The sequence below is a fragment of the Passer domesticus genome, chromosome 7, assembly GCF_036417665.1.
Source record: "Passer domesticus isolate bPasDom1 chromosome 7, bPasDom1.hap1, whole genome shotgun sequence".
NCBI classification, from domain to species: domain Eukaryota; kingdom Metazoa; phylum Chordata; class Aves; order Passeriformes; family Passeridae; genus Passer; species Passer domesticus.
Genome location: NC_087480.1, coordinates 39,346,013 through 39,368,669, shown reverse-complemented (window position 1 = coordinate 39,368,669; position 22,657 = coordinate 39,346,013). Strand labels below are relative to the sequence as shown.

Here is a 22,657-nt window from a genome sequence, read left to right as displayed (position 1 = left end):
TAGTTCTGAACCTACAGTGTTCACTTCTCAGCAGTCTGGGGCTTTGGAGGGAGGCTGCTCTGTGTTCTGTGGAGGTGAAGGAGGTGAGCCCTCTGCATGCTGCATATTGCCTCTATTTTAATCCCATCTTGTCTCTTGGCTGGCAGGTGAATGAAGAAGGCAGCGAGGCCTCAGCTGCTACAGCAGTCACCATCTCTGGCCGTTCCTTCCCTATGAACAGAAAAATCTTCAATGCCAACAGGCCCTTCCTGCTTTTCATCCGGGAAGCTGCCCTCAACTCCATCATCTTCATGGGCAGGATAGCTGATCCTTGCTCCTAAAGGGGCTGGTAGGGCCTCACTTCTCCCTCCTCTGCCTCGGGAAAAGGGGAGGTGGGGTATTGCCACAAAGTGTGGGCTGCTCCTGGGGTGGTTGGTCTTTCTGTTTGGTGCCAGCTGCAGGGAGGGACTGCATCCAGCTGGGCTGTCCCTGCTCCTCCCTGCCATGTCAGGTGAGGGGCTCACAGGTCACCTCACTGTCCTGTCCTTTGTGGCAAGGAAAGCTGAATTTCATCTGGTACCAGTATTTTGGTGGCACCCAAGTCCAGCATTGCTGTCCTTCCTGTGCCCAACCCTCTGTAACTCTGATCACTTGGTTCATTAAAACCTATAGATCTGTATGTAACAGACTGCTCTCTGAATGCACAGCTTACACTGAGCCACTTCCTAGACTTATTTAAATTCTTCTTTTCCAACAAATGGGGCTCCACACCAGAAAGGTGAGTGGGGCAGCAGCAGCCATGAAACTTGTGCTGGCTGGGCAAGGAACAGCCTTCTGCAGCTCCGTGTGGGTGGAAGAGCTGCCAAAAGCTGTGCCCTGCTTGCCAGCAGCTCTGGTGTGTCCTGTGTGCCCAAGAGCTGAGAGTCACTAGTGGCAGCCTTGAACAGCCAAGGCTTTGAAATTCTTTTTGATTGCTAAGACTTCATCTAACAGTTACTGTAGCAGCAGTGCCCATGAACCACGACAGTGCCCAGGTAAGGAAACCAGTACCTGCAGCTTTAATAGAAATAATTTATTTCACCTGCAAGTTTACTCCAGGAGCTGAGGTCTCCTGGCCTGCTGCCAGTGAAATAGCCACCTCTGTAAAGGCTTCTCTTGGCAGGAACTGCTAGAGCAGCCAAGCAGTGAGGGAGTTAACTTGGATAGAGTGGTGTGCCAGATCTTTGGTCACTGGGTCTCTAGATTTGGAAGCTATTAGGTGTTTGACTCTTTCCTGTTCCCAGTAGGATTGTTTGAGCATCTGTGCAAGCAGTGTGACTGGGACATGGAGAGCCACCTCCTCCATTGTCCCATGGGCCATGGCAAACTGTACACATGTGAGAGGTGTCCTTCAGGGGCTCCTACAGGTACTCCCTGGGGCAGTACCTTGAAAGAAACTGTGATGGGCTGGAACCCTGGGAGAAAAGGGGAAGCATTTTGAAAATAACCAAGAGTTCAGAAAGCAGCTCTTCCTCTCCGTGCCCTCCTCTGGCAGTTACCACTGTGGCTTTTCTTGCTGGATCCCATCTTCTGCCTGTGAACATCACAGAGAGACACACAACCTCCTGTAATCACTCCTTTGCCAGCTGTGCTCCAGGCTGTGGAGGTGAACACTGGTGAAAGAGGAGGGCTGAGGCACTGCCTGGGCCTCCCTAGCATGGCACTGAACCAAAATGCTTCCCCTGCCATAGGCAACTGGGAAAACATCCAAAGCTTGGCCTGCAGCAAGAGCACAAGGCTTGTTCCTCCTGGGGAGGCTGAAAAGGGCTGAGCCTGCTGAAAAGGTGAGACAAAACTCAGCCAAAAAGGACAGAAGCCATATGAGCTGCCAGGAACAGCAGCCTGGCACTGTGCAACTTCTCTCAAGCTGCTCAGCTTAAAAGAGTGTGGAGCTGCCCACAGCCAGGACCAGGCAGAAAATCCACATTGGGTAAGGACCAGTCAGCCATAAGACACAGACAAGGATCTGAGTATTAAACCATTTAATTCTCAAACCACTCACATGCATAATGTTCTTTTACACAGTGTTAAAAGAAAGAAGAAAATGCATTTTTTTAATACAAACAGAATTTCAAGTATACATTTATAGAATTTTCCAAGATTCTTACCCAAGTTGCTAAGTTCTCATTCACATTGTTCTTAAAGCTGTCCAACGAGAGCGCTTTTTGCTAAACTGCTTTCAATGCAATTGTACAGTCCCCTCTACCTTGGTTTTATTTCCCCCTTTCCCAACTCTGGTTCCCCTGCCCACCCCCTCCAGCAGTGCTGGCTGTCCCTGGACACAGTGGCCATGGAGCTTCTGTTTGCCAGAGCCTGCTGGAAGAGGAAGAGAAGCAGTCATGGAGGGCCAGTTTGGAAACAGCTTGGAAAATCACTGAAGAACAGTCTGATATCCACAAGTTACAGCAGGCTTACTCTTCAGCCTACTCCAGACTAGTCTGAACACTGACTTTTTTTTCTTGAAATAAGGACTGCAACCAAAAATAAAATAAAATAATAAAACCAAAAGAATAATTAGTACAGCAGGAAATTTCTTAACTGTGAAAAGTAAGTCTTGAGTGTTAGGACACCTGTCCTAAAAAGGTTTGATTTATAGGTCACTAGTTGAAGGTGACAGCACAATTTCTGTTACAAATGGTTACTCTGCAAACCAGCTCAGAGCAGAATCAATGTGGGACACACAAACTTGGATTAAAAAAGAAAAAAAAACAAAAAAACGAACAGAACTGATGAGGGCTCCATATTCATGTTATGGAAAAAGCCCACAACCCCAGCGACAGCTTTCTCCTGGCTTTGCTGCTCAGCTCAGCTCAGCCCTGGGCTGCCAGCTGGGCTGTAACCGGGTGCAACTTCTGACCTGTTAAAAAACGGGGTTTCAATTTTCTTGACAGGCAAGGGTGGGTTTCTCTTGAAAGATTCCAAAGTCTCCTAACAGCCAGCAGCCCCGGCGGGGCCGCTCCGGGCAGCGCGGGGCCGTGACACCCGGGGGGCTGCTGGAGGTAGAGCTGCCATGGCCAGGCTGTGGCAGCATTGCTCCCCCCGAGCTGTGGCTGCCCAGGAGCTGCCTGCCTGTACAGCTGTGTCCCCAGCCAGCCACAGCTGTACTCGTCTGACAAGTTAAAGTGCATTGCGGCAGAAAAGGGTTTGCTTTTTCTTTTTTTTTTTTTATTTTTTAATTTTTTTTTTTAAAGAGGAACCTATTTAAAGTGCTGTTCTAGTTTGGAAAGGGACTGTTTAGAAAAAAAATGGCACCTTTTTCACATGAGAGATTTGCTCTCTGTATGTGTATATATATATATAAATTTGCAGAGTCAGATCTGCTGACTAATGAACAACGTATAAAAGTGTTTGTATTTTATCTTATTGCTTTTTTTTTTTTTTTAACTGCTGCCTGCTGCCTTGGAGGCAGGAGGGAGATGGATTCTCCTTTACCTTTGCCACCATTAACTGATTTCCCAGTGCAGGAATGTGATCTCACAGCTCCGGCCCAGGGGACAGTTCACTGTCATGCAGCACACAGGAGGTGACAAAGTCCCCCTGAACTGTCACAGCCCCATGGCCAACCTGCATAGGGTCACAGTATGGAACTGGAGGCCAAGAAGGACTGTGGACCCCAAGGGACTCCCATTGCTCCTGCCAGATGCCATTTTCATTAGAGTCACTTTACAAAACAGACTTGCATTTCTGAAACAGAGGTAAGGAAAACAAATCTCTTTAAAGTGAAAGCTTTGCTGCTAGAGTGTGTAGTGTGGTAACCTCAGCACTCCAAGAGAGAGAGGTAGTTACTGTCCTGTGAATACGCTGCTGCTTAATGAGACTCCATTTCTGGAGTGATTGCTCAAAAAAAAAAAAAAAAGAAAAAAAAAAGAGGAAAAAAATCCTGTGCTCTTTATTAAGTTATCCCAGTTAAATCTTTCTGGTGAAGATATACTTGACTATTTCCTCTAAGAGGCTTTTGTATTTTAGAAATTGATTGTCAGTTAAGTTTGTTACAAGATGAAATTTGATTAGCAAATTGCTATACAAAGCCACTTCCCTTGTTAACTCTTAATATTCTCTCTCCCACTACTCAACTATCCATGCCCTGTTTGGGGGTCATATCTTGTCTGCTCCTGCAGTAGGACAGCATTTCCTGCTCTGAGCAGTTTTAATGGAAAAAAACCAAAGTTTTAAAAAGAGCTACAGATATCATATTCACAGTGTTGTGCAGGAAAGGTGGGGTGACACCAGGGAAATGAGGGGAGCTCTGGGGACAATGGGGACACAGCTCATGGGAGCTTCAGCTAGTGTTCAACACACTAAAGGCTTGGGAAAACTGCATTCATTCCCTTCCCTTTTCAGACTAAAGCAGTGCTTTGAATACCTTGCTTCCATTTCATGAATTACCATCTGATCCAGTCTTCTCATCCTTCGCTAACTCTCCCTGCAAGTGCGGGGCACGAGGTGAGGAATGTGTTACTGCAAGAACACACAGGTGCATGTTATTCTCCTCCTCATTCAGCCTCTAAAAGACCTTATTCACAAAGGTCTGGTTTGCCACTCAGGATTGCTCTTGCCTGTCCTAAATGTCAGCCATGTTACCCACCAACACAAAAGAACCATGGCTGATTTGAACAACACCACTCCTCTCTCCCTTCCCAATATTCCTTCCTGGCACTTGCCCTGTGCCAGCACAGCCCTGGAAGCTGTCTGGTGTCAGCTTTCTGCCCAGGCCAGTGCCTTAGAGGGGAAGCCCAAGGAATTAGCTTTAAGTAAAGGGTATGACAAAATTCTACTCTCAATGCCACCCAGGGTGCTTCCCCCAACAGCACAACCCTGGCTTAGGAAATCTTCTAACACATCAGAAAAGTGCCTGCATGCCACCTACACCCTGCATCTCTGGTGGAGATCCAGGCTGCTCTGTAAACAGCCCCTGCAAACAAACATGGACTGAAAGAATGCCCTGGGGCTGGGGACAGCCACAGTGGGGCTGGCGCTTCATGCTCCTTCCCAAAATCCAATCTGTCAGCCCAAGAATTGCACTGTCCACTTCTCATTAGTGTCACCCACTGCTGCCACCCTTGTCCCACTGGCCTCTTGCAGGCAAGAGCTGTGTTCAGTTACCAATGCACAGCAAGGAAGGATTCAAGGAAAGCTTCACAGTAATTCAGAGAGGTTCTTTAGACATGTAAACTCTCAGAAAACACTCTCGGAGGCACAAACCCCCCTATCAAACCAATGCCCAAGACATGTAGATGAATGAGCCAGGGAAACCTCAAGAAACAGCTTTTAAAACTTGACCAAATGGGGAACCAATCAATTGGCATCATCAAGTTAAAATTTGTTTCTCTCAGACTGGTTTTGTGACTCCTCCCCCTGCCCTGGACTCGGTAACTTCTATTGGAATTCTAGCAGAAGACATCCCTGCCCATGGCAGGGGGGTTGGAATAGCATGAGCTTTAAGGTCCCTTCCAACCCAAACCATTCTGTGATTTGAGTAACTAATTTAAACTGTATTTTATCTTTTTATACTGCCACTTTCTGTATTTTTTGTCCAGCAGTAAATGAATCAATCTAACTTAATTTTTCATTTCTCATTAGTTTCACAGTTTCATAGCCAATGATATTGGGTATGACTGCAAAGGTAATTGGAAAGTTTAAATAAATAAGCCTCACTGCAGTATAAAAATAATGCAGCCATTTCACCATAGATCTGAGGGGAAGGGTGTTAGGTACATTATCAAAAACTAAGCTGAAAGTCTGCAAAAAAATTAATGCACTGATTTTTTTAAGTACTGCCTTAGGTAACTGCAGTAAAATAATAAATCAGAGTATGTCAGATTAAACAAGGAACTTACACAGCAGTATTTAAAAATACCTGAACATGTTTCAAAAGCTTAACTGATACAAACTAGGAAGGCCAGTAAAGCTGCCAATTTTATATGATAAAACTAAAAAAAAGATAACAAAAATACAGCTTGGCGCAGTCTAATGGAAACAGGAACTTGGAGGCTGCACTCTCCGTGATGGAGATTTCCCAGCCTCTCTGGACAACCTGATCCAATGCTGTTTGACTGTACTCATGGTGAGATAATGTCTTATCATACCTAACCTGATTTTCCCTTGTATAAACTGCTGCCTACTGCTGCTCCTCCTTCCACCGTGTGCCTCCAGGAAGGGTCTGGCTCCATCTTCTCTGCACCCTTCCCTGAGCTGTGGAGTTTAAATAGGAAAAATTATGTAGGTAAAGGAGAAAGCACTGAAACAAAACCAAACTTCAGTCTTCAACACTTGCTAGAAAACTCAAAAAATGGCACTTTGAAGTCTAGTACTGCCCTTTCCACCCTTCACTTGCCACCCTTCAGTTCCTTCCAATGGCATTTTTGAAATGCTCACAGCAAATCTTGCCCCCACAGGGGACTGAACGATCCCTTTTCCTTCTTACTATTCACAGTCCAGCAAGGAAAACACTGGTGCTGCTCAGCTGTCATGTGCCAGAATAGGCATCTTTGGACAGCTGTCTCACAAGGCAGCAGCATCTCCTGCATGCTCCTGCCCCTGTGCAGGTTCTAAGCCCAGCATTTCCCTGCCCACAGCATCCATGGCATGCCAGCTACATGCACTGCCTCTTCCCAGTGATGCTTTGCTGCTGTTCCACCTTTCTGCCCATTCCCCTGTGTGGTTCCAGTGCCACCAGCGCCAGCCAGGGCTGGAAACAGATAAGCTCTCTCCTTATTTCAGCTCTCTTCAGAGGAAGCAGAGCTGCTGCCAAGCCTGTGGGACATGTTAGAGGTGAATTTGTTCTTAGCACTTGCCAATTCCTCAGAAAGGTAATTACTCCCTGGCACAGAAAAACCAGCAAGATCTTATCTTGGAACTCAGTATCTCTTCCCATTGGTGACAGCAGAACACGTGCCTTCACAGAAGTTATTAACAAACCCCCAACCACTTCTAGACACCACTAAATAGCAATGGCTCATTTCCTAAAACTTTAAATTAGACACTAAATACATCAGTGGCTGGTTTTGTGGTTTCCTCCCCAGCTCCCGGCTGTGCCAGGTCACAGTCTGATTTTTTGTTTTCTCCCCTTTTATTTCTGGCTTTGCCAGAACGTCCTTGTTTTACAACAAAACTGTTAAGGATCATGAAGAACACCTTCAGAAGGTCCTACCATCCAACTTTACTCAGCAAGTTTCAAATCCTTTCAAGGCTGCAACTCACCAGCAGCACAAGTTCTGAAGTCTTACTCCTATCCATGTTTTTGTCACCAAAGACCTTTCAGAATTCCCACCTAAGAAAGGTTCCTCCTATTTCCGAGAGACATAATTTCACAAGCTGTAATACTTTGGTTTACAACTAGATTAAAATATAAATTAAATAAGAATAATGCTAAATGAGTTTATATTGAAACACATTATATTTGTTTCTATATATGTATATACAGGTATGTGTGTGTGCACTCCCTAATGACAGCTAGAGGAAGCAAAAGTCATTCTCCAAAAGCTTCTACTCTTCCAACTAGCATGGTCAACTTATCCATTGCAACAATTCCCTGTGCATAAAAGCTAATGAAGCACTGGAAGGTGGTGCTGGTGACCAGCTGGATCACACAGACATTCAGGAACAGAAAGACAATAAATTATAAGAAGCAGTAGTAACTTGTTCACAGTTGGGATGAGGATAATGTTATGGGAAACCTGAATTGTCTACAGTTCCAGGAATAAAAAGCCAAAGCTCACTGAAAGTTACAGATACATTGCAGTTAATCCTAAAAGCAAAGATCAGACACAAAGAAATGGCAGACATCATGTGGAATTTCTCCCAGCAGCCTAAACTCTTGTACCATCAGATTCAGCAGGAAGCTTTCTAATACCTCCATCAAAAGCAGAATTCACCCCAGGGATGCTCTGATCACTGCCTCCATCTCAGCAATGGATATTTTCCCAAGGAGGAAGATTCCTTGAAACCAACTCAATCCTACATCCAAAAGTAAATGCTCCCAGTCCTTTCTTGATTCCATCAGCCCAAACATCACACTCAATCTCTCCTAGTTCACAGCCTCTGTGTTTTTCTATGTTTGCCAAGCCAAAGCCTTTCAGCAGATGGAAATATTTTAGAGATGGTAGGACTCTTCAGATAATTTTATAACCCACTTGAGTGGGTTTCAGGTTAAGAATAACCTACATTTCTAGTAAGATTAACTGCAGCAAAACTTTGGTCTGCTGCATTTTACTGATTATAAAACAGAACAAAAACAAATAAAAAACCTCCACAGCAAGTCTACTCCAAATCTACTCTATTCCAAAATGTTCTGGTAGTTTCAAGAAGCAGCCAGTATTGTTTGCATAGTTCTAACTTCTATTTGGTTACAAATATATATATATAAATATATATACACATATACATACACAGGTACATATGTATTTTATTTTAAAATATCCTTTGAATGACAGTGATTGAAATAAGGATTCTGAGCTCCTCTTTAGGCCCTTTAACTGCAGATATCAAAACTCTGTGCATGGCTCTCACCTTGTGACAGGAGCAATGCTCACCACTATTATTTTGCTGTGGCAGTGGATCCCAGGCAGTCCTGGCCACAGACTCAGCTCCTAGGGAAAACTCAGAGCCCAGACCCTGGCAAAAAGTCTCCTTGAATTATAGCTTCTTGACTTATAGAACAGCATGGGTTGGAAGGGACCTTTAGAGGCCATCTAGTCCAACTGTCTTGCCATGGGCAGGGACTTTTCCCATCTCCAAAATATTTCCAGGACAGCCTGAACAGCATTTCATGTCACTATTCTGCAGAAACATTTGGATGCTGACACAGCTAAACTGGCAGGCATATCATGGATCAAAGAGGAGAGTTTTCTAAAATTTAAATAATTTTAAGGGCTGTTTTTTGTTAGTTTTCAAGAAGCATGATCCTATCTACCTCCCACACCACCTTCCACCCAAATCAGTTTAACCAGCTGCACCTTTGCAGCTGTCTTCCTATTTATATGTTGGATTCTGCAGGAGAGATGAAGTCAGCAGCAAATAAAAGCTGACAACTCTGCTCTTGCAAAGGCCTTGTTAGGGCTGCATCACCCAAAAGTGGCAGGGACTCTACTCCAAAAGCAAACTGCTTGGAATCACTTCCTGAAGTGGGCATCCCACAGTTAAGTGACATTCCTGCTGCAGAGGTGTGGGACGGAAACGCAGCCACAGAGCTGTCACAAAATGAGAGCAGGACAAGCAGGGAGAGCTGTCCTGTCCATGTACTTCAACCTTGAGCTCACAGAGGGCTGAAATCCTGGCTCTGTGCCCTGTGTGCTGAGCCAGCCCCATGATGCCTTTCAGCTTGTTCCCAGTGCTATTCCAGCTCTGTGTAGCTGTCAGATGGGAACGGGGTCAGTCGCTGCCGACCTCTCTGGGTTTAAAACAGCAGCAGAGATACAACATGCTTTCTGTTCTTCCCAGCACCCAAACTAAACTATACAGGTCACAGCTTGAGGATATTGTAGAGAAGATGTAGGAAAGTCCAAGGACTGAACCTGATGGTGGATAATGCTGAGAGGATGAGGAGGGACTGCCCATTTGCACTGGCTGCTCTGGCTCTCACCAGGCTATCCTGCATCTTACTAAGTTAGCTCTAAGCATGTCCTCAGCCTCCTGCAACAAATTCACATTCCACAAAGCCTCTCATTCATCCCTCTCTAGCTGCTGGAAATACAAAGCACAATTTGTTCTCACATCCTCTCACTGCATTTTGGCCTTCTCCTTTTCCCAGCATCACATCAGTCATCCTCCTGAGACAAAGAGGTTTAGCTTTTCTCCAAAGCAGCAACACAGTATTAACACAATTCTTGCTATTTTCACAGCTATTCACAGGTAACCTGGCAGCAGCAGGGAACAGCCGTGGCAACCATCATGTCACTTGGCTGACACTTGGCACCAGGGCTTGCTGCAGGCTTAAGGAGATAACCACAACTCTTCACATTTGGGAGGTGAGTTCTTTGACAGCAAAGAACTAAGAAATATGTCCACCTCCAAGAAAGCAAACTGTAAAACCAGAGTGTGTTCTCCTTGTTGCCTGAGGCAAGAAATCAAATAGGTTAGTAAGCCCTAACTCTAAAGCAGACAAAAATTTTACGTACAGAGGTATTAAAACAAGAGTTCTCTTCACATCCTCCTTAAATCACAGTTGAAATCACAGTTTTGGCAGAACAAGATGCAGCTAGATGTGGGAATGCAAAGCTGTGCCTCAACCCATCACAGAAGCATTCACACTTGGAAAGTTGGCATCTGATTCTCCACAGCTTTGGTGCAAGCGTAAAGAGCCACACCAACGCAGAAGCAACAGGACACAGTATCATTCTGTTAGGGAAAGCACCTCTAAGTAGCTACACCACTGTCAGAAAATACACATGAGGTTTCTCCATACCGTACAGGACCTCCAACCCCTTTTTTCTTGAACCTTGGTCTCATCTGCACTCAGGAAGTCGACCCTTGAAAGAAATGTTCAATAACGCTTCCTTCAGCACTGGTTCCACTGTCTAGTGCGGATGGGCCTGAACTGGTTTCAGCACTGTTCAAGAAATATTAGACATCATGATTCCCACACATACATACACATCCATTAAATGTACAGAAATAATATCAAAATGATTCCCACTACCATACCTTATACTGACTCTAGCTACAAGCTATAAACTTCACCTCAGCGAGGCCTGGGCAAGAATATTGGCTCTTTTGCATGCAATCAGAAATGATCATTTATACAGTGGCAACCTCTGCACAAAAAAAAACAAACAAAAAAAACCCCCAAAAACAAAAAGAAAAGCAAACATAAAGGAGGAAAAAATAAAAACCTTTCACAAGCTTTGTTTTCAGCCTAGTAAGGTATGAAGGACTAATTTCATGGTTTTCACCAGGCCACTTGAAGTAGTGAATCAGCAAACAGGACACGCTGTTGGCATCCTGCACTGTTTGGATGCTTCTCCGTTCACAGTATTGATACAGTAAAATAAAAACCTGCTCAAGAAACTCACAGCTATGCCATGGGAACAAAGGCATTCACCATTTTATGTCAGCCCTTCTTCACTACGGTTGCCATCTGTCTCAGAGAAATGTTGCTTGTGTAGCAGTTACTGCACCTTCACCCTTCTCTTCACAGCAAGCTTAGCAGGGAAACTTTCCCACTATATTTTTATATAATATATGTATATAAATAATTTTATGTTTTTATAGTTTGGTAGTATTATTTTAAAATTTCTATTTTAAAACACTTAAAAATCTTTTAAGCAACTAAAAGTAACTTTTTATGCTCTCTAGTGTGAACAGGATAGGATTTCAAAATTTTTAACTTTTTTTTTTTTTCATTTTTGGTAACTTCAAAAGCTATGACTAAAGCAGCACATCTCCACTCCTCCCTGCACCTTGATTGCAACAAAACCTACCTTGGCCACCCTCTCACCTCATCCTCTGCCACTGCTCTCTGGCAACCTCACTGTTTTGGTACCGTGATGCTTGACCTTGGCCAGGAAACCTGACGGAGCTGGTTGTTTGGGTGGCCAAACCACTCCCTGTGTGATGGATGCCCTTGACAGGAGAGGAGGAAGAAGGCACAGAAGGAAAACGGAGGTGAAATATCAGTTTTCCTGTTTGAAATGGTCAATGAGATGGTACTTTGCAGGTACCCAGCTCAGAACACCTGCAAAGGTTCCTCTTGTAGGATCACATCCCTGTTACATGTGATACTGGCACCGAGCCCTTTCCCACACACAAAAACACATCAGAGCCACATCTCTTTTTGAGAGAGAGATGGGAGGAACAGTGAGACCCCTCACACTTAAAAAATCTATGTATCAAGGCAAAAATACATCACCCTTCTCCAAATTATTCCCTCCAAAGGGGCAGGAAAATGATCCCAAGTACCAATTTGCAGATGGGGAAAGCAAGGGCTGGAGATGTTTCCATGTGCCCAAGACTGCAGTCAGACAGAAGGCCAAGTTTATTGTCACTTGGTCAGTCTCCTGCCTGTTAAGGCCCCACTCTCACCTCTCATCCAGCTTTCTTGCTGAAGCAAGATGAAGTTTATTTCTTTTTCAATGTCTCCTTGTTCCTCCCATCACCTTAGAGTTCAGAACTTCACCCTTCCTCATCATATACACATTATACATCCTCAAGAGAACTCCTTCACCAAACCTGATATGCACAACCTGTCGTCCATTCCCCCCCTTCATCATGAACAACTTGGCATCAGAACTAGAGAAAACTCTTAAAATATTGCATATTTTTTTAGAAAAAGATGTCAGGATATTTGCACTTATCTGCCTGTCCCATGCTTCTCTGGTTATGAACCACGTAAGCTCGTGCAAACACCTACAATACACACGCAGGCATGTCTCTCCAGGTTTGCTAAACTTGCTCTAAACATCAGAGCTACTCAGAATACAAAAATGTTAAGTCCATGCAAGGGGACAGAGTTGTGATTGCTCTAGGAACCATTCACTTTTAAGTCTCCTGAACTGTTATAAGGAAATAGAGTAGGGTTCTCTTTTCTTTTTGCGTTTCATTGATAAAAAAGTTATCAAACTAGTTTGTAGAAACAGGTTTAAAAGCAACCACCTGCGATTGCTCGGCTGTGACAACAGCATTGCAGTATTCCCATATCCCGTATTGCTGTTCTAAAAGATCAAGTGTGTGTCGAGGGGGGAGCAGGGGTGAAAGAGGACTTTGGTAGCCAGCCTCTAACTCTGCAATTCAGCAACTCCAGAAAATCTCTTCCTAATCCTTGGCACTACCTGAAGCATGGCAGCGCTCCAGCCAGGACCTCAGAGTGCTCTGAGCTCTCCAGATCAGCACCAGCAGAGGACAACCTCCTCTGGAAGATCCCTCCAGCCCTTCTCCCAATGCATCAGAGTCTCATGCAAACCTCACAGCTGCTAAATTCCACTCTCAGTAGCTGAAGTACTTCCTTCACATTTTGCTGACCTCTGGAATACCACTTTGTAGCTGTGCCCACTTTAACAAGGGGCACCAGGGCTGCATGCCTGGAACGAGCAAGCCCAAAGCCCTAAAACAACAGTTTAAATAAAAACGTAAGGAGACACACCAAAATCAGACAGGGATAAATACACTCGGGCAAGGCAGGTTCCACCAGGAGAGTATTTTTGTTTTCTTTGCTGTGGCAGCTACCTGGGGAAGGGAGAAAGGCAACGGCCCCTTGCCCCTGCTCTCCCCTCGAGCGGGAGCAGTGGATATGGCTCTGTGGCTGAACCCGGCACCGCCGGCGGGACGCCCTGCTGGGCCACAGCGCTGTCCAGAAATACAAATGACTGCTTGTCCCAGATCACTACAGAACAGTAAAAAAATTTAAAATCCTGTCGATCCCTGAATAAGAAGTTGATTGACACAGTTGTTCTGTTTTTCTCCAAGAGGAGGAGGAATAAGGGAGAAAAACATTTAACACTCTATGGGTGTGTGTGTGGGTGTGTGAGAGGAAGAGAGAGAAAGAGAGAGATTTTTTTCTATTTTGGCAACATCTTGGGAGCTTCTTTCTGTTCAGTGGTGGCATTGCACTAATTACAGTACCAGCCTGCCGGGTGGGTGCTGACTCTTTAGAGCCAGGAATGGGAAGACGGTCCTTTCTCCTGGGGCTCCGCAGCCGCAGTCAATCCGGCCCGGTTGTGGACACAGATCCCTGGGCCGTCTCCCCCACCGCCACAGCCTCCTCCTGGGGAGGAGATTCCTCCTCTGCCTGCCCCCGGGACGTCACGGTGGTCTCGGGGGAGATGCTGTGGGGCCCCTCCAGGGGCAGACAGCCGGGGTGGTTCTTGCGAAAGTGCTGGTTGAGGATGGCCTGGAAAGGGAAGCTTTTGCCGCACACGTGGCAGTGGAAGGGCTTGTTGCCCGTGTGCTTGCGGATGTGATATTCCAGCTGATCCTTGCGGGTGTACTTCTTCCCGCACATGCGGCACACGAAGGGGGTGATGCCCATGTGGAGCCGCATGTGCCGGTCCAGGCTGCCCTTCTGGTTGAAGGATTTGGCGCAGTAAATGCACGTGAGCCGTGGGTTGTAGCGGAACCAGCGCTCTGACACCTCCTGCTCCCGCAGATACTCCACGTAACCGCTCACTCCAAGCATGGCCGATTCCTCCCCCTGCCAAGGAAATGGCACCGATTTAAATAACAAGCAGCCTAAAACGAGTTGCAGAGAAAAATCAGGCCCGGGTCCAGCCAGTAAGGCACGTGCCAAACCTCAAAATCAGCAGCACTAATGTCTGCAACCTCAAGCACACATTTAAGTGCTTAACTGGGGCCTCGGGGCTGAAGACAAACGAGCAATCAATTAGAAACCACTGCTGCAAAGGCCCCTTCTGCCAAGCCATTCCCTGGATCTGGTGAAGAAAAGACAGCCCTTAACACAAGGGCACTTGGCCACCAATTCAGTTGTGGACCACATGTCAATACTTGTTACTTTTTTACAAATTTCTGGCAGTTTAATTAAAACACTTGGGTGTATCATCTTCTCTTTTTCCTTACTAAAGTCAAAGAAGCCAGTTGATGAGCTTGCAGTAAAACAAAGGAGGAGCAAACTACAAATCATATCTGAAAGTCTACAGGTGCCATTTTACACAGGTATTTATTCAGATGTCACTTAGAGTTCACAATGAGTCACGTTTGCCTGCCTGGCTGTGGAACCCATCCCAGCCTCGTGGCATCGCAGGCAAGGATGTGCCTGACCCAGCTTGCACAGCAAAGACTCCTCTGTGTTTTCTGAAGTCACACAGACAAACAGCCAAGAGCAACCTGAGCCACAAGCCTGGTCTCAGGACAGACACTTCTGACCATGGCATTCAGACTGAGCAGAAACACACTGACTCCAGGATGCTGCTGTGCTGGACATGCACTGTCTGCTCTCCCAGTGCTGCTTCCCAGGGGTGCCACATGTGGAGAAGCAACCAGCAGAAGGGCATCTCCTCTGCAAGCCAGGGCTCTACAGGCAAGAGCAGCAGTGTGCCTGTGCCAGGGGCTGCTGAATCCAGCTGTACAGGCATGGGGAAGCTGTTGAGGACTAAAGGAGATACACAAAGCTCTGCTTTTTCCTTTCCACTCCAGGGATCAGGGGCAGGCTATTTTAGTATGGATATCACAATGCCAGGAGAGTGGAAGTTGATGATACTTCCCCACCGTGTGTAAAGCCTAAGGTTCCATGTTTGAGGCTGTCTCACAATGGAGAAATAAGAGCACCTTTTTTTTAGGCAGAGCTAAAATTGCTTAGTATGTCACATTTCCCCTAGAGGGTTGGTTTGACCTGAAATTTTTGCAACGTCTTCTGAGGACACAAAGCTTTGCAAAACAGGAACAAAAAGATATCTGTCATTTTATGGAAGTGTCTAACAAAGTCAGCAGATAGCAATCTCAATTTTCCCCCACCTTGTTTCACTTGGTCTTACTCAAGAGCAAAGCAGCCTAGTACCTCCTTACCCACCTCCAGCCAAGTCCTCTGCTTACACACTGACACATTCCCTACCTGTCAGGCTCACAAGAGTCCTTCTGCACTCTGCTGGCTGACATGCTTGTGCTACAGTGGCACTCTGACCCTAACTGGATGCAACTAAATTAGACCAAAATGATAAGGCACAGGCATTACTGCTGTGTCCCACTTTGCTGCACTCTAAGCCCACTGCCCTCCCATGTCTGTGCATCTCTCCCTCCTACCCCAAAACTGTGCCCAAGAAAGCAGAGAATTCAGAGCTCCTTTATGTTGCAAAGCCTGCTGTGCAACACAAGTCACTTGGAGAACAGACAGAGACCTCTCTAAAACTCCACAGCTCTTTGACACTCCACCCCAAACGTTTTATTGGTGTAGTGCCTGGAGGGCTTTTGGGACTGGTCTTGGTACCGGCATAGAAAGATTCAGCTGCTGTCACCCTTCTTGCACAGAAGCCAAGCCACACCTCCTCCCTCTGCTCAGGCATTTGCTGCCAGTGTTTGAGGGCAGATCCAGCTCTGCAGGCAAATGGGGTTTCTCCTCAGGAGTTGGTGGCCTGCCCAGAATAAGGGTGGATATTTATGCCCTCAAACAACAAGAGAAAATCCTTGTGTTCTCCAAGTATCTGGCCAAAATCCCAAACAACAGCCAGAATCCATTTTAAATCCTACTTGCCCAGCACATGTTCTCCTGTGAGCAGGTAGATCCTTTGCCAAAGTAAAATGTCCTTGTATCACACACATTATTGCTTGCAAATATAAAATATTACACACTTCATCACCACAAAGTTCCCTTCACCTCCAAGCCAACATTTACTTGCAAACACCTTGGTCTGCCTACCTGGGAGCTGGGCTGCTTAGGCTCGTCCATCCGCCCGGGAGACTCGCTTTTCGATCTGTACCGCTCGCTCACAGCAACCATGCTGCCAGAAGGGCTGAATCTGTGGGGTGGGGCAGAGTGCAAACGGGATGTTTAATGGGCATCACGTCACCACTGTGTTTAGAGCAACGGGTGAGCACCTGTACAGCATCATTTCATCCTCATCAGCTAACACACTGGAAGTGGAACAGTGCAAGTATAAAGGAAAAACCAAATCATACCGGTCTATGGCTTCAATCTAAACATCTGAAAAATAAAACTGAATCATCTGGCTTCCAGTTCAGCAAGAGAGAGGGGTTGCTATCATGAATAAACCAATATGGGCCTGGTGACTCAGCAACTGTACAGCAGGACAGAAACCATTTCTCAGAGGACACCTCTCCTCCAGCACCCTCCTCCTCCATTCCCAGTGTGAAACATAAGGGATGTGATGGACTAGAGGTGGGAAACTGCATACAGACTACAGCACAAAAGGAGATGCTAGAGACTAGCTGATCCAAGGAAAAGGGCTAAGGAAGTAGGAAAGATTGCTCTCCAAGGGCCAGCTCAAGATTGCTCCCACTGATTGATTTATTAAGCGACAAGTGACAGAATATCCACTGCTTCCACGTAGCTATTTCCCCATGGGATTGAGCTAGAAGAAAGGCAGATGTGAAGGGAAACCCTAGAATTACAACTCCCCCAAATAAAATAGACCTGCCCCTTATCAAATCCATTCTCTGGCCTGAGCCTAGGGAAAGAAAGGAAATGCTGGAGTGGAGGAGATGGATGGAGAATCCAAACACAGCAGATTTCACCACTCATTTTCAACAAAGGCTTTCTGCTCTCTCATGTAAATCAAAACAACAGTGGAGGCCACTGGGTTCCCCATTTCAACTGCCTCAGAAGATGTAAACCCAGGGCCCACTGCTGTCATGGACCACTGGGAAGAGCTTGACCTGCAGCTGCTGTCTGGCTTGTTTCTCAGGCAGATCTCTGGGCTAGAAGGCACCAGTGCAATGGAGCTATATAACACATATTGTATATGACCCCATTAATCCAAATGCTGAGTCTGGTATCTACTCAGGCTGAACTGAACATCTTTAAAAAAAAAATCTGACCTCAGCTGAAACACTGACAGGTAGAGATCCTAACCTCTACGAGCTAATTAAATAATTTTCCACGCTAGCCTGCACCTGGAGATCCTGGTCTGATCGCTACCCAGCCAAAACAATATTATCCAAACTGGACACGCTTCCTAACACCAGGTACAAACCCTTTGGCTCTTATACTTAAGATGGCCAAAGGAAACAAAAAGAGGACCAAAGGAAATAGAGGAAATGTACCCAAGTGACTGACCCAGCCAGGTCAGAATCTTGCACGACCTCCTCTTAGAGCCAAGGTGAATAACAAAGTTTAAGGAAACCCACCTGTCGATCTCACTGCTGGTGGGCCTGACCACTTTGGCTCCAGAGGAGCCCAAGGCAAAGGCCTCCTGGCCCAGCGATCCGTGGCCCGTGGTGTCGATCACCATGGCCGTGACCTCCTCGGCGCTGCTCCCGTCTTCTCCCGAGGGCTGGTGCTCTGTCCCCAGCCACTCCTCCAGGTTCTCCGTCTTAATGCGCACTCCTCCCAGCACGCGCACTTCCTCGTCGTTCTGCGCCCCGCGCTCTCCCATGCCCGTCTCCACGTACCACTGTCCCGCCCTGTTGATGCGCAGGATGGGCTCCCTGCCTTCCACATCGGAACTCTGCTCGATTATCTGGGGGCTGGTGGACTCCTCGGGCGGGCTCAGCTCCCGAATGTCCAGCACTGTGCTAACCTGGCCCAGGCGGCTCCCCTTGGCGGCGCTGTGCCGTGGGCTCAGGGAGCGGCTCAGGGTTGGCGTGGCCCGGTGAGACTCGGGCGGTCTCTCCTGATGCTTCGTCCTCGTCTGGCTCAATTCCGCCTCCACCTCGGCCACGTTGATTTTGAAGTGAATCCCCTCGAGTATCTGCGTGCATTTGTCTATGATGTGCTGCATCTGCAGGAAACTGGCAGCTGTCAGGTAACTGATGATGTCAGCCAGCTGCAGGCATATCCTGCCAGTGTAGCAGAAGGAGAGGAGCTGCTCGAACACGGAGGGGTTCTTGATGACGGAGATGGACACGGTGCTCATCTCGTTCAGGGACATGTGGTCCCGGAAGTAGGGGGAGCTGGCAGCCAGCACCACCTTGTGCGCACGGAAAGCCTGGCCCTGCACGTTGACCACGATGTCACACAGCCGGCCCTGCATGCGCAGCTGGTTCAGGTGGCTCAGCACAGAGTTACTGAAGTTGGGAATCTCCAGCTGAATGTTCCCACTCTTCTCCATGGCTGTCCCAGCTGCAGGTGCACGACTCTGCTGGAAAAGATCCTGTCATCAGCAGAGCCAATCATTTGAAATTAGGACTTTTTTCACCTGCTTCCACACAGTTTGAAACATTGGAGTTTTTAGAGACCTTCCTCACCCACTGAACTGCCACACACCTGAAAGCAGCTCTGTCATGAAGGAGTGTGTCTGAGATTGCCTAAAAAAGCATCCCAAAAGCTCACTGATCTCTCCATGCTATGCATTCCCCTGCACAAGAGTTCTGCTCAACCAGTCCCTGACAGACCCCCATTCCCTATGGCTTTAGCCTGCAAAACACTTTGTTCTGCCAGCCTCAATAAAAGCACATCTGCATGTGAAAAGAACACTAAAAATGGCACAGGTATTAAAAATAGGCACCTGATTGCATAATGGATTAAAATTCTCACCACTTGTACCTTCTGAGCATCTTGAAAGGAGAAAGTAATAGGGAAAGCTCCTTTGTAAAACAGGAACTGGGAAGGAGACACTGGGACCTGAATCCTCCTGACTTTTGAAAAGTTGGCCAGCACCCATCTGACCTCAAGTGCTTTGTTAACTTGAGGTACCCATCATATGTGGCACTTCTGACACATGCCAGAAAATATTTAACAGGAGAGTGAAAAACAAAGCTGGGGCCCAGGAGAGCTCAGAGGATCCTCACTCGGGATCACTTTTGTAGGGTCCCAAAGACATCACACTGGTCATCACTAAGTCCCCATTCTGGCCATACCCATGGTCAGTAACTCCTGGACTCTTTTCCAGCTGGAGCAATAATGGGATTGTTCCACTTGGGCTACAATTCCCAATGGTGCTGCAATCCAGGTCAATGTTCACCCAGGCTACACATGGCTCATCCCTTGTTTCCCACCTTGGCTGGGATGTTCCTCGTTGTTCCCACCTCTACAAGAGCTCCTGGCAGGCTCAGAGAACACCTCACAGCCCAGCTGGTGCAGTCAGGGGACCCTTCACCACCCAGCTGAGTCCACCAAGGCTTATCAGGAGATCCCAGAGCAGGGCCAGGCAGGGGGACTGGGGGATGCACCAGCACATCATCACATTTCATTTTGGCAAAGTTTGACAAGAAGCCCTGACCATATATGGTAAAAAGTTGGAATGAATGAAAGTGAGACGTAAACTCATCCAAAAAAAAAAAAAAAAAAAGGAAAGTAAATAAGCTTGCTAAAGTCCACTCATGGCATAAGCAGCTTTCAAGCTGGATAGCATTTGGAATGTGGACTGAGCAGAGTCCTGCAGATGTCAGAACCATTTCAGGCAGGCTGGGAATACCAAGGCTCACAGTGCCCACTCTGAGGAGTCTCTGAATCGAAGGGAATGGCACATGAAGAGCATGTCTGCCTTTGGAGGACTTTTTATTTGGAATTTATGAACATTGCAGCATAGCACATGTCCATATGCCCAAGCAGGCTTTGTGCAAACTTGGCAAAGCCACTTACTAAACATGAAGCTGCAGGACAGCCTGTCAATCTTGTGGAGCTGTGCCAAGGGATTTCTGAGTGGTGGGATGGCTGCGTGTCCCTGGGGAAGTCAGACTGGAGTGCTCAAAGCTTCACAAGGTGCAGCTGAACACTGCCAGCTCTTAGGGCCTTTTCCCTCCTTCCCCTATCACAGAATGGTTTGGGTTAGGAGAAACCTTAAAGCCCATCCAGTGCCACCCCTGCCATGGGCAGGGACACCTTCCACTGTCCCAGGTTGCTCCAAGCCATGTCCAGCCTGGCCTTGGACACTGCCAGGGATCCAGGGGCACCCTGTGGCAGGACCTCTCTACCCTCACAGGGAACAATTCCTTCCCAATATCCAATCTAAACCTACTCTCTGTCAGTGGGAAGCCATTCCCTTGTCCTGTCACTCCATCCCTTGTCCTTGTCTCTGCCTTTCCTGTCAGCTCCTTCAGGCCCTGGAAGGCCACAGCCAGGTCAGCCTGAAGCTTCACTTCTCCAGGCTGAACCACCTGATTCTCTCAGCCCTCCCTCACATCCGAGCTTCCCCATCTCTCTGATCATCTTGGTGTTTCCTCTGGACTCACTCCAACAGCTCCATGTCCTTCCCCATCTTTTGGAGAAAGCAACAAAAGCCACAAAAACCAGGAACCCACAGTGCCCAGGTCCGTGTCAGCACAGCACTGGGAGCAGAACACCCACTGCACAGAACAAGGGGAAGCAGGAAACCCAGCATCTTACCTGGAGTGCTGTGTGTTACATGCAGCAGGAAGGAAATGGGGGTGCTGCCTTCTTTTTTTTTCTTCTGATGTAGTAAGAAGAAAACTTGTTGCCCCCTTCCCCTTTAGGAAGTAAAAAGAAAGAAAAAATGAAGGGAGGGGAATTGGGTTCTCCCAAGAGCAGTTGTGAACATGAAGCTGTGTCATTCTTGGTTCTGCTGGAGGATCTAGCAGCAGGATTAGCTCACCACCTTCCCCAACAGCTGTTCCTAAAGCAGTAAGCCTCAGGGTACACTCTCAAGGAAGGCAAGGGTGAAACACCCCTGCCAAGGCCACGAGCACCCAGGGAGGCAACAGGGAGGCTGAGCTTGGGATATACAGAAAGAGAAGGGGAAAAAAATCATCAGACCTTAACTGCTGTGGTGAGAAGGCAGCTGCTCCCCAGAGAGCCCAGCAAATTATCTGTGAGCTCCTGCTCCAGAGGCAGGGAAAATCCATCTGCTCTTTATAACCCACAGAACTCTGCTCACCCCAGTGCCAAGGCATGTTATGATCCACCCAGAGGCTGGGCAGAGGGAATCTCTCTTTTGGTTCAAACTACCCTGTCAGAGGCTGGTTTCTGCCCCTCTGAGTAAGGGATCTCTCAGAGGTGCTGCAGCTCAGCCCCAGGGCAGTGACATGCTGATTTGTCTCTGCTCTGGAAGTCCATCACCTCCAGCCACGTTTAGCAGCAGCTGAGCTGAGTCAGCACAGGGCACTGAGACACTGCTTTGGTAATGCCATGGCTCACTCTTATCTCAGCAAATGCCTTCCAGCCTGGAGGCAGCCCCAGCAGTGGGTGGGACTCCTGACCCACCAGGTAAGAAGCAGAGACAAACCACCCAGCAGATGATGTCAGCCTGCAAGCTGCACTGAAAACTCTCAGCTTTTGGGCTGACATTTACTGTGACTGGGCAACTTCACAGAATATCCTGAGCTGGAAGGGACCCACAAGGACCACTGAGTGCAACCCCTGGCTGTGCACAGACACCCCAACAATCCCACCCTGTGCATCCCTGGGAGTGTTGTCCAAACTCTCCTGGAGCTCTGGCAGCCTTGGGGCTGTGCCCATTCTCTGGGGAGCCTGGGCAGTGCCAGCACCCTCTGGGGCAGAACCTTTCCCTGACAGCCAGCCTAAACCTGCCCTGACAAAACTCCAGCCTGTCCCTGGTCCCAGAGAGAGCTGCTTGGAATCCCAGAATGGTTTAGGTGGGAAGGGACCTTAAAGCTCATCTCACCCCAGCCCTGCCACGGCAGGGACACCTTGCAGTGTCCCAGCCCGCTCCAGGCCCCGTGCCCCTGCCCTCGGGGGCAGCCCCAGCTTCCCAGTGCCAGGGCGTCGCCACCCTCACAGGAACGATTTCTCCCCAACAAACCCTTCTGGCTGCTCGCACATTCCAGCGGGACTCCAGCAGCTCTGAGCCCACGCACAACTCCGGCGCGGCCCGAGCGGCGCTGCCCTCCCGCAGGCCCCGGCTCCCGGAGCCGCTGTCCCGGCCCCGGCGCCCCCGACCCTCCTCCAGCGGGGCCCGCGGCTCCTTCCCCGCTGACAGCCGCCCGCGGGCCGGCTCCGGGGCTGCGGGGGCGGGCGGCAGGGCCCCCGCGGTGCTGCCCGGGCCGCCGGGCCCGCCCGCCGCTCCCGGCCCTGCCTCACCTGCCGGGGGTGGGAAGGGCCCGCCGCGCCGGCCCGGAACCGAAACGCGCCAGCGCGGGCCGCGCCCCGGAAGGAAACGCCGCG

General features: G+C 48.0%; 2 protein-coding genes across 17 annotated transcripts in view; one reads left to right on the top strand and one right to left on the bottom strand.

The window, feature by feature from the left end:
• The window catches only part of SERPINC1 (serpin family C member 1), an 11,386-nt gene extending 9,381 nt beyond the window's left edge, over positions 1-2,005 (top strand). Inside the window, exon 7 of the mRNA XM_064427888.1 lies at positions 147-2,005. Coding sequence (XP_064283958.1) covers positions 147-320 — 174 coding nt within the window. The 3' untranslated portion in view covers positions 321-2,005. The remainder of the gene's footprint in view (positions 1-146) is intronic.
• Positions 1,986-22,657, bottom strand: ZBTB37 (zinc finger and BTB domain containing 37). Of its 16 annotated transcripts, none has more exons than XR_010366179.1 (7): positions 22,574-22,657; positions 20,903-21,003; positions 17,764-18,716; positions 16,316-16,415; positions 10,421-14,140; positions 6,105-6,210; positions 1,986-4,476 (listed from the first exon to the last, which is right to left on the bottom strand). XR_010366179.1 is itself a non-coding variant. In XM_064427882.1 (5 exons), exons 3-5 carry the CDS (start codon positions 18,684-18,686, stop codon positions 13,652-13,654), a joined length of 1,512 nt encoding a protein of 503 aa, XP_064283952.1. In that variant the 5' UTR covers positions 18,687-18,716; positions 20,903-21,003; positions 22,574-22,657; the 3' UTR covers positions 1,986-13,651. The 16 variants fall into 16 exon arrangements, 5 of the variants coding, with proteins under 5 accessions (XP_064283952.1, XP_064283955.1, XP_064283954.1 ...); XR_010366178.1 differs by having other exon boundaries at positions 6,110-6,210; XR_010366177.1 differs by having other exon boundaries at positions 1,986-10,564; positions 11,453-11,577; positions 13,573-14,140.